We start from the raw sequence: 14,481 nt of genomic DNA on the forward strand, positions 1-14,481 counted from the left end.
ACTAGTTGTCTAAGCTTACACCTCTCGTCAGATCCTTTGATGAGCTGGTTAATAAATTTATCACACAATACTCCTACAATATTCAACACGCGATCACCATGTTAGATGTATGTAATACCAAACAGAAAAACAATGAAACATTCATGGTGTTTCTTCAATGTTGGAGACAAATGGTTTCAAGATATTCTCGAGATGTCCCTGAAAAGGAAAAGATGAAAATTTTCATCGACAATCTAAATAGTGAGATGAGTTATATACTCAAGCTCTAGTGCATACCATATGACCCCTAACGACACCATAGGACCCCTTAAGACACCAAATTATGTCGTTAGGGGTCATATTCTCTCTCTCTCTCTCTCTCTCTCTCTCTCTCTCTCTCTCTCTCTCTCCTCTCTCCCTCTCTCTCTCTCTCTCCTCCTCCTCCTCTCTCTCTCTCTTCTCTCTCCCTCTCCTCCTCTCTCTCTCTCTCTCTCTCCCTCCTCTCTCTCTCTCTCTCTCTCTCTCTCTCTCTCTCTCTCTCTCTCTCTCTCTCTCTCTCTCTCTCTCTCTCTCTCTCTCTCTCTCTCAAAAATATGACTAATAAAATCCGATATTCGATTTAATCGGATATCGGATTTCTTGCCATGTGGTAGTTTACCAAATAAATGGCGGCAACGGGAAATTTTTTGGGGACCGCAAATTTTTGTATTAAAATCTGATATCAGATAAAATCCGATATCTGATTTTTGTAGACAAATTTTAAAATTTCCAATTTAGGCTCGAGAATGCTTTGGTATTTGGCTTGGAAGTGACAAGCTTGGAAAGTCAACTGAAAAAGCGTGTTTTTCAATATTCCTTGATTTTCTAGACTTTACACTGGTCGCTGATGACTTTTTTTGTAACCAAAATTGATAAAATGAAAAGGGTTTTTTAAAGACATTCCCAGCTTTCCAACAATATAAGGCTTGTCTTATTTCAACTTTAATAAATAATTATTATTTATTTTCTAATTGAATTTTGACAATAGTCCTGATTGATATACTGATTGAAAAACACTCATAACTTTCAAACGGTATAACATTTTTTGAAACTAAAACATGTGTCACATCCTATGCTTTGTCTACTATAGGGAAAAATTAAAAAAAATTAAATTTCATAAATTTTTGACCAAGTTAAGGTGGTCAGACGTAGGAGTTTCTAAATTTCTGAAAAGCTGTAGTAAAAAATTCATAAATAATTATTTAATTTATAAAAAATTAAAAAAAATGTGTCACATCCGGACATGAGTCTAATACTTATATTATAAATATTATAAAAAAATATTAAGATTTTATTGTGATTAGGGTGGTCAGACATACGTCTACTTCTTATTTTTTTTTTGAATTTTTAGTACCACTGCATTGAAATTTAAAATTTTCATCAAATAGGATTTTTTTTTTCCAAAAAACAACTAGTAGCTTAGAGACTACATTCAATTTTCTATATATTCTCTTCTTACATATTTTAAAAATAATGTTCACAACTTATTCAAATTTTCATGTCAAGTTGCATAACTCTGATTTTCTGAAATTTCATTGCCACTTAAGGGCCTGTTTTGGCACACCATGATCTTGCACATACCCCACAAGAAGATCAAGATGGCAAGGAACAAGCTATCTATTACATCAACATAACATTAAATGGATATGAGCTAAATTACACATTCATTGAGAAGGCTTGTTTAGGTGTGGTATTTGCCTCTCAAAAGTTCTGATATTACATGTTAGCTCACACAATCAAGCTAGTAGCAAAAATTGATCCTCTCAAGTATTTACTCAACAAAGTAGCTCTTATAGGCAGATTAGCTAAATGGGTCATGATTCTCCGTGAGTTTGATATCCAATACACAGAGCATCGGGCTATCGAGGGACAAGTAATTGCAAATCAATTAGCTGAAGCACCACTACCAGATAAGAAACCAATGGAGGTCAAATTCCAGATAGGGATGTCCTTTCTATTACCCCTAAGCAATGGACCTTGTACTTTGATGGTTCCTACACTCAACAAGGCTCAGGTGCCGACATCCTGTTCGCCACTCCTGAAGGACACACCATACCAAGATCATATAGACTTATGTTTCCATGCACAAATAACATCGTTGAGTATGAAGCACTGGTCACAAGAATCAAAATGGTAGTGGAATGGAAAATCACGGAATTGAAGGTCTATGGAGATTCCCAACTGGTTTTAAATTAGATCAACAATGAATATCAAACAAAGGATGACAAGTTGTTGCCATACAAAAGAATGGTGGATGACTTCAAGCAGTATTTCGTACAGATCACCTTCGAGCAAATACCAAGGTTAGACAACAGAGCAGCCGATGCAATGGCTACTATCACTTCACTACTAGAAATTCTAGAGCAACGAAGTCGTTAGGAGTTTCTGGTAGAGCAACTGTTTTCCCCAGCCTATGACAATTTTGTATCCCATGTTATCTATGCCTTAACCGGTTCAGACTCTCCTTTATATGGGACAATATATGAGTATCTTAAAGCCAATACCCTACCCATTGACCTATCTCAAAATAAAAAAATGCAAATTTATCCAGCAAGCCACTCGTTATACCTTAACTGTTGATACCCTTTACCGTTGAGGTCTAGATGGTACTCTTCTTCGTTGCCTTGATCATAATGAATCTAACTCTGCTTTACATGAGCTTCATGAGGGTATCTATGGCACACATTCAAGTGGTCCTACTCTCGCTAAAAAACTTCTGAGAATGGGATATTACTGGCCGACAATGGAGAAAGACTTATCAATTTGCAAAGAAATGTCCTAAATGCCAAATCCATGACAATCTTATCCATGCACCAGCACATGAATTGTAGCCATTTACAACATCTTGGCCATTCTGTCAGTGGGGACTTGATTTAATAGGAAAAATACATCCTTCCTCTTCAAATGGATACAAGTTCATTATCACTGCAACATATTATTTTAAAAATTGGATTGAAGCAGTCCCAATGACCACAATAACTGGAAATCAAATTGCCTCTTTTATTCTCAATTATCTAATTTGCAGATATGGCATCCCCAGTTCTATTATAACAGACAATGGGTGTCCCTTCAAAAATCAGGATGTACGAGAATTATGTGAACGATTCAAAATCCAACATCATTTTTCTACACCTTACTACCCACAGGGGAATGGTCAAGAAGAGGCATCGAATAAAACAATATTGAAAATCCTAAAGAAGACAGTAAATGATGCAGGAAAGGATTGGCATGTGCAACTCAATCCGTCACTCTGGGCATATAGGACTAGCATTTAGACACCTACAGGAGCTACGCCATATTCATTGGTGTATGGATCAGAAGAAATTTTACCTCTTGAAGTAGAAATTCCATCACTCAGAGTATCTTTAAAATTTCTCATTCCAGATGAGGAGTATCGGGTCAACAGATTGCAAGAACTAGAGCTTCTGGATGAAAAATGACAACATGCCTATAATCACCTCAAAGCATACTAGCAACGCATGTGCAGAAGCTACAACCACAAATTTATCCCTAGGATTTTCAAAGTCGGTGATCTCGTACTCAAAGAAAATCCTAGAAATCAACAGGATCAAGAAAAGAAGGGGAAGTTTGAACCTAACTGGCTGGGTCCCTATGTCATCATATCAGCCTATGGATCAAGCGCCTATCAACTTACAGCTTCAGAGGGCGATATGCTTGATGAACCAATCAACAACATCCATCTGAAGAAATTCTATACTTGAGTGGTCTAATGCACGAATAAAGTGAAAAATACTAAAAAATTAAAAAAATACAAAAAATACAAAAAAATCAAAAAAACAAAAAGGGGTGCAATAAAAACAAATGGTGAAAACTTGGCAATAGGCACTATTTGTGAGAGAACAACTCCTCTATCTATCATTACTCATATCTTTTGCATCCAAAGTCAAAACTAATGGCCATCGCCCACCACTTTATACGCAACATTATCTCAGACATACTTAGCATAGTCACTGTCCTTGCTTATCTGAAGATCAGTTCATTATATCCCACCATGGCTTGGTCATCGCTATAAATATCCACATCGATCGATATATATAGCTACGGGAAACATTCCTCTAACTTCAAGCATTCCAACAACAAGCAAACAAGAATCGCAACATGCCAAGCAACTCCTGTCAAGCAAAAGCTCAACAACCGAGAAAACAAAACACTGACCCAATTAACAACTTCAACACACATGATGGATGATTTTCTGAAATATAATTTGTTTACATCTTGCATGAAGTTTTGACTATTTTGCATTTGAACTTTTTGAATTGTTGGATCTCCTAAATTTTCTCAATGATGCATCGAGCTAGATAAAGTGGCTGAAGAGTCTGATATTTTTTTCGTTTTCTATCTCTGAGGCGATCATTTGTACTGTGCAAATTTTATCTCAAGACGTGATTCAACACATATCACTAAAGACATTGTTCCACTTTGTGCATACAAATGGTTCAATCTTGTTTGTTTATACGCAAGCAACACTCAAGTCATCTTGGTTCAATTATACCTCGATGCTTGTGCCATCTTGCAATATCAAAATCCATGTAAGTTCTTCTCAGGTCATTATGGTTCAATTATACCATTATTCTTGTATTAAATTTCAACATATCAAAATCTCAATGATGATAAACAACAACAAAGCAAAAACATGTGACTATACAGGAATGACCACAAGAAAAAGAGGGTGATCAATTTAGTTGCATATCATTTTAAACTTGCATTAGTTGCATATCATTTTAAACTTGCATTTGCTGCATATCATTGTTATACATCTCATTTTAAAGATACATCTCATAGCATATCATTATCATACATCTCATTTTCAAGATACATCTCACAACATATCATTATCATACATCTCATTTTCAAGATATATCTCACAATACATCATTATCATATATCTCATTTTCAAGATACATATCACAACATATCATTATCATACATCTCATTTTCAAGATACATCTCACATCATATCATTATCATACATCTCATTTCAAGATACATCTCACATCTTTATCATTATCATACATCTCATAAATCAAATCAGTCATCACAAAAACCTATCATTATATCATTGCATCTTCATCATCAAATCATATCAATCAATATCAAATCAAAAGCATTTATCTAAAGCATCACATCATCATCATAGAAACATCATATCAATGCATAAATCATCATCCATAAACACATCACATGTGGATCAGAAAATTGGTGTCATATATATATATATATATATATATATATATATATATATATATATATATATATCTCAAAAAATGGTCAAAATATACAAAAGATGTCATGTTTGTCAAAATACAACACAATGATAAAAAATACAACAAAGACAAGTCTCTTTGGTATGACTATCTCCTGAGGCTGATGGTCTCGCAATAGATGTCCCATCTCCTGGATCTCCGAGTGGATCACGTCGAGAAGGCCCTGTAACACCTCTCGTCTCTGTCCCCGATTGACTCCGAGTTGATCAACTAGCAGTAAAACTAGGAGCTCTCTGCTCTATAAGGACTAGATCCTCATATAGCCACCTATAGTACTCAATCACCATGGTCATGTGTCATATCTCCCTCAGTGTGTATCTCATAGGGGCACCAGTTGTTGCTCTCTATAGTCTCTCTGCAAGATCCTCTGCTCGACCTAGGCGCTCTATCGTCGTATCTCGCTCTGCGGTAATCTAACGCTGCTAAGCTAGTACCTGTGCCTGCAACTCCTACACTATAACATGCAGCGTTCGAATTTGTGAATCTTGTCGATGCAATGGTACCCTGATCTGCATTGGTATATGGGTGGTAATGCTACCTATCCCTGTTTGAGGCCCCGGTGGAGGTAAAACATATGATCTCCTTCACTAGGTCATCTGCCTAAACTCCTCTATGCCACCCACAACTGCTAACACCTCGCCTACTCTGCCAACCCCGCCAGCTCCAAGAACCAAACCTCCCCTACCTCCATCACCACCCGATCGTCTGACTAATCCAATCCTGGACCCCCTCTCCTCCATCTCTCCTCCCATCTCCTCCTCTATCTCCTCTCCTCCCCCCATCTCCTCTCCTCCCTCCCTCGCCTCCTCCAATCCCCCCTCTATCTCCTCCATCCTCTCCTCTATCTCCCCATCTCCCTCTACCACCTCCCCTCCCATCTCCCCTGTCATATCCTCCATCATCCCCACATCCCTCCTCCATCTCCTCTCCCTCCTCTCTCTGTCTCACTAGCCTCTCTGGCTGCTCATCCTCATCATCTTCAAAGGAAGGAATCATCTCTACTAGATTTGATATCTGTGCCACGACATGTGCCACAAAGAACGCTGCAAACTCCTCCATCATCCTCGCATCCACCACTCCAAACCCATAATCCCATATTTGTCCAGCCAAATGCATGTACTCCTCCATGGCTACTGCACTATCAACACTCGGACCCCACTCTGGCACATCCTGTCTCCGACGAGCATATAAGCATGCTCCCTGCGGTATACCCTATTGTCGACCATACTATGATTGATCTCGATTATGCAAGAACCTCTTAATGATAAAAGGCATCTGCCCAATTAGGTATCTCGACATGTAAACATAGGGCATCTCTATCCCGTCCTCAGCCCACACCTCACAGTCTATATATGGTCTCCAGATGACCGTATCAATATCATCCATCACCCTCCTCCAATGCTCTAGTTTTCCCAGCTTTCGCTGGACAACTATACTTGTATACCCATATGCATAGGCTCAACCAATCGGCCTATCCCTATCTTCAAGTGGCCTTGCTACAGGAATGTGCTCCCAAGCCCACACCTGTAGTAATGTAACCCTGACTGATAAACTCGTGTATCCCAGATACACTACCTGGTGCAGCTCCATGTATAGGTGTGCTAACATACAGGATCCCCAAGCGAACCTACGTCCCTATGTCACCATGTCCTCCAACACCAATCCCCATCCCACTACCAGTCCCTTCGACCTACGGTTAGGACACAAGAATCCACCTACAAAACCTGTCAGTACATAGGGTAGTGGAGCATAATTAAAATCTATAAACTCCTGCCAAGGGATCTCATATTCGCCAATCTGATCATCATGGAATATCCGTCGAAGAGCCTCTATCCCATCCTCCTCTGTCTACTCATATGGCAATAATTCCCCAATCACTGGAATCTATAAAATCTGATAACAGTCCTCTGGAGTGACTATTATCTCACCAATAGCCAAATCAAAGGTGTTTGTATCGTTGTGCCACCTCTCTACCAAAGTTGTTAGCAAACCCTAGTTAATGATATACCGAGGCATGTCCAACAAAGAGGATAAACCACACCTCTCAATAACATCTCTATCTGCCTGTGTCAAATGCGAAATCAAGGACCATGGTCTCAAAAATCGCTCTTGCGACTAAAGTATGCCAAGTTGTGCCTGCAAAACAACAAATGTCCAACATCAGTTCCCATATTCATCTGATATGTCCAATCAAAAGAAAAACAACTTGAAACAATGAAGCATTATATCAAGTTCCATATCGAAAATCAAGTTCCATATCAAAAATAAAATTCCATATCAAGTTCCATATCAAAAATCAAATTCCATATCGAAAAACAAGTTCCATATCAAAAATCAAATTCCATATCAAGTTCCATATCGAACATCAAGTTCTATATCAAAAACAAAATCCCATATCAAGAAATCAAATCAAAGACCTATAACGCAAGCACCATAACGCAATCACCATATTTAGAAATCAAATCAATGACCCATAATGCAAGCAACTCACAAATCCATATCGTGAAAATCATATCAGGAACCTTATCAGAAGTCAAGAATTGGAACTCATATCGGACATCAAACTTAATTGAAAAGCAAAAATCAAAGATCCAAATCAAAAGAAAATCAAGATCCTCATTCAAATCAATTAGCTTGACTCTTCATAAATGAAAGCAATTCCAAACAAACTCTCCAATCATCATACCAAGAATCAGATATCAAAATCAATTGCACGACAAAACTCAAAGATCCATATCGAAAGAAAATTAGGATCCTCATAGAAAACAAACACTCAATCTGGCAATCCATATCAAAGTAGAAAAATCTGACATTTAGACAACAGGCACGACCTTGAAACAACTCAACCGGCACCTATTCACCCCTAAATCATCTCCCTCATCTATTTTTCCCCCGCAATGCAATCTTCCCACTCCTTTCTAGCTATTTTTCCCGCTCACGTGCCAAAATAACCCTCCCACATGCTACATTGTCACCTATGCACTAGCTAAACTTGGCTACGTGCTAAGACCTTTACTCTATGCGCCAAACTATCCCTATGTGCTAACCAAATCCTCCATTGCACTAAACTAAGAACCCTATGCGCTAGGTTAACCCTACGAGCTACCCTATGCACCACATGCGCAAACCTGTTAACCCTATGTGTTGAATCTCCCTATGCGCTACCCTAAACCTACGACATGCTGCAAGATGACTCCCAGACGCTACCCTAGCTAAACCACCCTATACGCTAAATTTTTTATCGTATGTGCTAGGAAAGGAGTCCTACGCGCTAAACCGCAAAAATTAAAAACGTGACTAAAATCGACAAAATAAAAAGCAAACAGGGCAAAATTAAGATGACTTACAGGTGGACCATACGCGACAGGCCTCTGGTATCGGTGAACGCACTCAAAACAGTGAGAAGCATAAGGAATCGATATTTTGTCACTCTCCACATGTCACTCTCGCAAGAAATCAAAAGGTGCAAATAATCCAAATGAAATCACTTTTTACCTTTTATAGGGTAAAAGTCAACTAGGGTTACTAGGAGAGGCATGTATTTTGCTCATTTTCTCACTTTTAACCCTATCAAATGTTATTTCTGGGAGATGAATCAAACACCTCTGCATTCAACACAGTCAAAATTTAAAAAAGGAATCCATTCAAAAATGATTATCAAATCAACAAATTTTTCAAAATACTTTATTCATCTCTTGAGGGGGCATCATCAATATCGTTCGTCAAAACTGGGGCATGACATCATCATATCGACATCTCGACACACGACATCATCATATTAACATCTCGACACATGACATCGAGATATCCAACAATTTTCTTTGAATCAACATGTGCACACACATCACTTCAAAGAGGGGCAAAATGTAGACATATAAAAATGACCACTTTCTTAAGTGAATATTTAATATTCATTTTAACTGTATTCCTCCATTTAATTAAATTTTATTTAATTAAATCATTCACATTCATCTATTTAATTAATGAATTACTCAATTTATTTAATTAAATTCACCTAAGTCTTTTCTACCCCTCTAATTAAATAAATCACTTTATTTAATTAATTCCCATTTCTTCCCTTTTTAATTAAATTTACATTTAATTAGATTGTTCTTTGCAAATAAATAAATCTAATTTATTTATTTAAATCCCCCACTTGTATTTATGCAAGTTGCATCTATTTTTAGTTGAAATAAAGTAATTTATTTTAACTAAAATTCCCCTCCATCCACTTGCATTCTCCTACATCTCCCACTTGCCTCTCTAAACCCCCTTCTAGATTCTTCTAATCCCTTCCAATTTAGCCTAATCCATCCCCTAAATATTGTCACATCCCTAAGCAAAGGGAAGTCACTTCTCAAACCCTCAAAGTCTTTGAAAACCATTAAAGGCTTTATGTCTTCAACAAGTTAACCTTGAAAGTCTTCTAAACCATTAATGGTTAACTCAACCCTCTTGCATGATTAGAGACTTTCTCTCTAACTCGACCCTCATCTAATCCAAGGGTCTCATCAAGTATTCATTGTTTTGACCATGGTTATTCCTTTAACCCTTGCACAAGAATTTATCCTTTGGGTAAAAGCTTTATCCAATGGATAACCTTAACCTAACCTTAACCCTTACCCCCTAAGGTAACCAGGAGGTCTTCTCAAGCATTTAATGTTTCTTACATCTCCTCTCAAGCAATCTTATGTTGACAAATGTCACCATTTCAATGGTAAGAATTGTAAACATGGATTGATAACTTTCAATCCTGGCCCTCGATAAGATCATCCAATCTTAACCATTCATTGCCCTGTTTTTCCTATAAATAGAGCTCTCATTCCTCCATTTTCATATCCAAGTATTTAGTATCAAACTTACAGACATTTACTAAGCATCTAATCTAAATCATTTTAATCAAGCATTTAGCCTCTCTTTGATAGAAATAATCTTCATAGCATCTTAAATAGGCATTTGTATTATCACATAATAATCATGTTAGACTAGTATAGCATGCTAGGATAGTTTTGTTACTAATCCTTTCATTTTGTTATCATATCCATGGTAGTTTAAATCATGTTAGACTTAGTATCATGCATAACTAGGAATGCATCCATGCTAGATTGATCAATATCCCTCGTTTTCATGATTGTCATCGCTAAGTCACTTTGCTCAAGGATATGAGAGTAAAGGTATTGGCTTAAGGGGTCTTGTGAAATAGAGAATTTTAAATTATTTTAGTGTAGATGCATTGGTCTTGAAATGTAGCAAAGTCAATAAAAATGATTGGAAGTTAATATAAAATGTTAAATTGTTTTGAAAAGGAAGCCTTATTTCACACTACTACTAACTATATGACTTATCTTCTGAGGAAGTTGATATAATATTTTAATTTTATATAGATATTATACATTTACTCTATCTTATTTCTTTATATTTAAAAAAATTACTATTTACTCTATTTTAAAAATAATTTAAATAATATAGATTAGATAGATAAATATAATATTAATATAAAATGATGGAAATAAACATTATATTTCTATTCTATTAGAATTTAAAATGTTATACTATATTATATATTCTATTGTACTATGTAATAATATAATACAATAAAATATATGATATAATATAACATTATAAATATAATAGAAATATAATTTAATGTGGGTTAGAATGAAATAGTTATTGATATATCTTCTTTTTATGCTCTCTTATCATCCCGATGATGGATCCATAAAGTGTGATCTGGCATTGATGTAAAAAAATATCACATAATCAAATCTAGAAGTAGCATACAAAAAAATAAATCTAATATATTTTTATTTATTAAATAATTTAAACATGATGTAAAATAAAAAACACAATTTATGTAATACAATAATCATATTAATATCATAACACTAATATTTTTCAAAAAAAATAAAATAAAATGATATTAACTCAAAATAAAATAAAATAAAATACTAAAATATTAAGATATTATTTTTTTATTCTATAATGATAGGTAAAAAAATGTCACAGAGCCCAACTAAGATTATTCTTGTGTTTGATGAGGTGGAACCCTGAACACTGCGCCACATAGAAAAGGGAGTCTACGCTGATGCATTCATGAAAGAAAATATCAACAAAATTAACTACTAACTACTTCTGTATGGGTGTAGCCCTTGGCCATCAATATGACTTTATACTTTCTTAACAAACTATTTGATCTAATACCGCTTGTAATTATGGTCTTTCTTTCCTCATGCAAATTCACAAAATCTTGTCTGTCGCATTCATATAAGGCCATCATTCCCACCTACATGTCTTCTATTCGAGAATCATGTACATCAAAAGAGAGTTTTTTTTGAAAAATCACAACTTATCATCAATACATGATAAAGAAAATACACAATAGAAATCTAGTGAATTGTGCCTATTCATCAAGTTCTATCATCTCATAAATCATTTCAAGGGAGGATTAAAGGGTTCTATTCATTTCTTTGTATGCTTAGCCTACTTATAACTCTCGCCTAATTCATCTTCCTCCTCTCCATCAATTATTGCAATATTACATTCTTCAACATGTGCACCTTATTGTTTCTCAACCTTAGATTCAAAATCCTCAATAATAAATGTCTCATTAAATTTTCAAATTAAACATATAGATATCTTAAATATGTCTACCAACATAATTATAAAATTTATATTAACTTCTTAAACTAATAATCATGGTCAATATCCTTAAAAAAGTATTTATGAATATTAAAATATATTAAATTTTGAATATTCATTATTAGTTGAAAAGTTAAGAATGAGCGCATAGAAATCAAATCTTATTAACTAAAAGACAAAATTCATTACTCATTCATAAATTTGTCACCCACCCCACCATAAATTTGCGTGTGGAAGCTTATTCTTCAGGCCTTCCATTTTTGGTACGATTTTATCCTACAATTCAAAGATTGCACATAAAGTAGTAATGAAATCAAGGGCAGAATCTCTCGTTTTGCTCTCTGTATTTTTCAGTTTGATCATCACAATAGCTCAGAAATGTGATTACATTTTGTTTGTAAGAGGACAGAAAGTGCCTGCTATTTTTATGTTTGGGGACTCTTATGGAGATACAGGGAATAATGATTTCATAATTACGACAATTGCTAGTGATTTCCTTCCATATGGAAGAGATTTCGAAGATCGCATTCCCACAGGAAGGTTCTCCAATGGAAAACTCATCTCTGACTACTTTGGTAACTTACATGCATTTTTTTTCTTAAAGCTTGCTTGTCAATAACTTAGGAAGCTCTTGTTACACTCTAGAATTTGATGTCAGTCCGAGCTCATAAATGTGAATTATATATTGCTTCTGATAAATAGAAACAATTAGGTCTTGCAAGAGTTCAAAATTTCACCTTAGCGATGTAAGAATGATTATTGTTTGTTGAGTGAATTTGGTATTATCAGTTGGAAGATTGCTGTTTATTTATGTTGGTTTGATTTTTACTTCACCCATTTTCAGATTTCATCAAATTTTTAGTTCTAACATTTCATTACAGTTGAAGGACTTGGAATCAAGGAACTGTTGCCCCCATATTTGGATCCAAACCTCGAGCCCCAAGACTTGCTAACTGGTGTCTGTTTTGGATCCTCTGGCACAGGCTTAGACAATCTCACTGCCCAAATAAGTGTAGGCATCTACATTACACATTATAATGTTTCACAGGACCTTAATACATTTGTAGTACAATGGATGTGCAGCTAATGCATGTATCTTGTCATCTTTTTCCTAGTACACCCTTATAAGCTTGTTTTGTATACATGAATGCAGAATGTGATACCAGTTTGGAAACAAATTGAGTATTTTAAAGAGTATAGAAACAGAATAGCAGGATTGGTGGGTGAAGAAGAGGCCGCCACCATAATCAGAAATGCAATAGTTTTCATTACAATAGGCACCAATGACTTCATTCTCAACTACTTCACACTCCCAACTCGTCCACTTCAGTTTACTATTCAAGAGTATACAGATTTTCTCTTGAATATATACACAGTTTGTATCAAGGCATGGTTATAACTTGTCTCTACTCTTTGTATTTAGTGGTTTCCAATCATAATAGCGGTGAATTCTGATTTGTGGGTCTGAATTTTGCAGGAATTATACAATCTGGGTGCCACTAGATTTGCTTTGATTAATGTTCCACCATTGGGATGTTTACCAATAGAGAGAACACTTAGAAGCCTTTCGAATAGGGGAGCATGTGATGAACAGATAAACAAGGCTGCATCTGGATTCAATTCGGGATTAAATGCCATGATTGATGGACTCAAATCTACTTTTCCTAGGCTTCAAATTGTCTCTCTGGATTATAACAATCTAATTTCCGAGTTCATTGCAAATCCTAGCAAATATGGTATTTTGCATTCTCATTATTAATCACATTAGAAATGTCTTTATGCTACTATATTAATGTATAGATAGAATTATGTCTGATCTTGTAATGCTATATTACATGCCAGGTTTGGAGGTGATTGCAAGGGGTTGCTGTGGGACGGGCACACTAGAAACTTCCTTCATATGCAATGAATTGAGTCCCTTTACATGTCCTGATGCTTCCAAATATCTCTTCTTTGATTCCGTGCACTTTACTCAGAAGGCATATCAAATCATTTCTAATACATTTTTAACCAGAGATGTTCCTCAAGTTCTTTGAACTTGTTCATAGATTTATTTACAATGCAAAGGTTCTCCATGGAAATTAGTCTTTCTTTCTTGACTTATGGAAGTATACAATTTGTCTAAGATAACTGATCTGTTGTGTATTAAAACATAATTTGTATATAAATAATTAGTCTAAGAGTTCTCATGCAGGAAATGGTGAAGAGAAAATTTGCATTTAATATCACATGCAAATTTTCCAGCTCTTAGGAAGATTAGGCTCTGTACTAACGCTGCTCTTTTCGTTCTAGTTCTATTGTAAAAGAATGTATTTTTTCAAGAAAGTTTTGTTATGATTCAATTCAGATCAAATATAAAAGAAATTGAAATGTGTTGGTCATTTTATAATTCATGTATCTGATATGTTTAGTTTTACATTGTCTTACGTCTCTTTTTAATATATCTGATAGACTTAATTTTTTTTTGTATTGAACAAACTGAAAAGAAATACAATTAAATGAAAGACAGCCTTAAAAAAAGACTCTATAGAAAAAAAAA

At 35.3% G+C, this 14,481-nt stretch overlaps 1 protein-coding gene across 1 annotated transcript; it reads left to right on the forward strand.

Annotated features, from left to right (window-relative positions):
* Positions 1-12,237: 12,237 nt before the first annotated feature.
* LOC131063200 (GDSL esterase/lipase At2g42990-like) lies at positions 12,238-14,010 on the forward strand. The gene is made up of 5 exons (XM_057996989.2): positions 12,238-12,517; positions 12,824-12,954; positions 13,096-13,329; positions 13,420-13,678; positions 13,785-14,010. The coding sequence occupies exons 1-5, from the start codon at positions 12,250-12,252 to the stop codon at positions 13,976-13,978; spliced, it is 1,086 nt and encodes a 361-aa protein (XP_057852972.2). The 5' UTR covers positions 12,238-12,249; the 3' UTR covers positions 13,979-14,010.
* Positions 14,011-14,481: the final 471 nt, after the last annotated feature.

Source organism: Cryptomeria japonica, chromosome 1 (genome assembly GCF_030272615.1).
Source record: "Cryptomeria japonica chromosome 1, Sugi_1.0, whole genome shotgun sequence".
NCBI classification, from domain to species: Eukaryota; Viridiplantae; Streptophyta; class Pinopsida; order Cupressales; family Cupressaceae; genus Cryptomeria; species Cryptomeria japonica.